This window comes from Phaethon lepturus, unplaced genomic scaffold (assembly GCF_000687285.1).
Source record: "Phaethon lepturus isolate BGI_N335 unplaced genomic scaffold, ASM68728v1 scaffold23825, whole genome shotgun sequence".
NCBI lineage: Eukaryota > Metazoa > Chordata > Aves > Phaethontiformes > Phaethontidae > Phaethon > Phaethon lepturus.
This window is the reverse complement of record NW_010540161.1, coordinates 1-688: the sequence shown is the minus strand read 5'-3', so window position 1 is coordinate 688 and position 688 is coordinate 1. Positions and strand designations below refer to the sequence as shown.

The 688-nt window shown below is 58.1% G+C and overlaps 1 protein-coding gene across 1 annotated transcript in view; it reads right to left on the bottom strand.

Annotated features, from left to right (window-relative positions):
• LOC104620996 (protein Wnt-11b-like) overlaps positions 1 to 683 on the bottom strand; it is a gene marked incomplete at its 5' end in the record, with an annotated part of 3,059 nt that extends 2,376 nt beyond the window's left edge. Inside the window, 2 exons of the mRNA XM_010287368.1 lie at positions 17 to 71; positions 506 to 683. Of these exons, the coding sequence (XP_010285670.1) occupies positions 17 to 71; positions 506 to 683 (233 nt within the window). The remainder of the gene's footprint in view (positions 1 to 16; positions 72 to 505) is intronic.
• Positions 684 to 688: the final 5 nt, after the last annotated feature.

Here is a 688-nt window from a genome sequence, read left to right as displayed (position 1 = left end):
GCCGCCCGGGGGGATGGAGTGCGGGGCGGCAGCGGCAGCCAGGGCGTAGACGAAGGCGGATTCCCGGGTTCCTGGGAAGAAGAGGGGGAGACGTCCTTCCTCCCTGCCCAGCCAAACACTCCTCGCACAGATCTCGCAATGCAAATGAGGTTTGGTTTTTTTCTTGCAACAGGATAAAACCAAGGCCGAGCACTTTTCTTCTGCTGTATTTTTAACCTGTGCCACCTATTATATTACGCTGGCGGTGTACGGCCTGTGTCCCCACCTCTTCCCCCTTTTTTCTGGAGCCCCCAGCAGCTGTTTGTGCTTGAAATGGAAGTTACCATCTGTCACCTCCCGCAGATCTAACTGCATAGGATTAACACCAGCAAGTTTCTCCAGCATTGACACCCGTCGGCTGAACAGCAGCGCTGTATATGAAAGCACCGCCCGAAGCGCTGCCTGCCTGGAAGGCTACGTGGGGCAGAAAGAGGAGCACGAACACAGCGGATGAGGCATCCTTTACCTTTCAGCAGGTCGGGGCCAAAGCTGGGGGCACGTCGGATGGAGGAGCAGTTCCACCTCATGTCTGAGAAGGTCTTCTGGCAGACGTTCTTGGTCTGGCGGGCGGCCCGGACGATGCTGTGCATGACCTCCACGTTCCTGCGGCACATCTGGAACTGGTCGGGCACCAGCCCGGCGAGCAGCC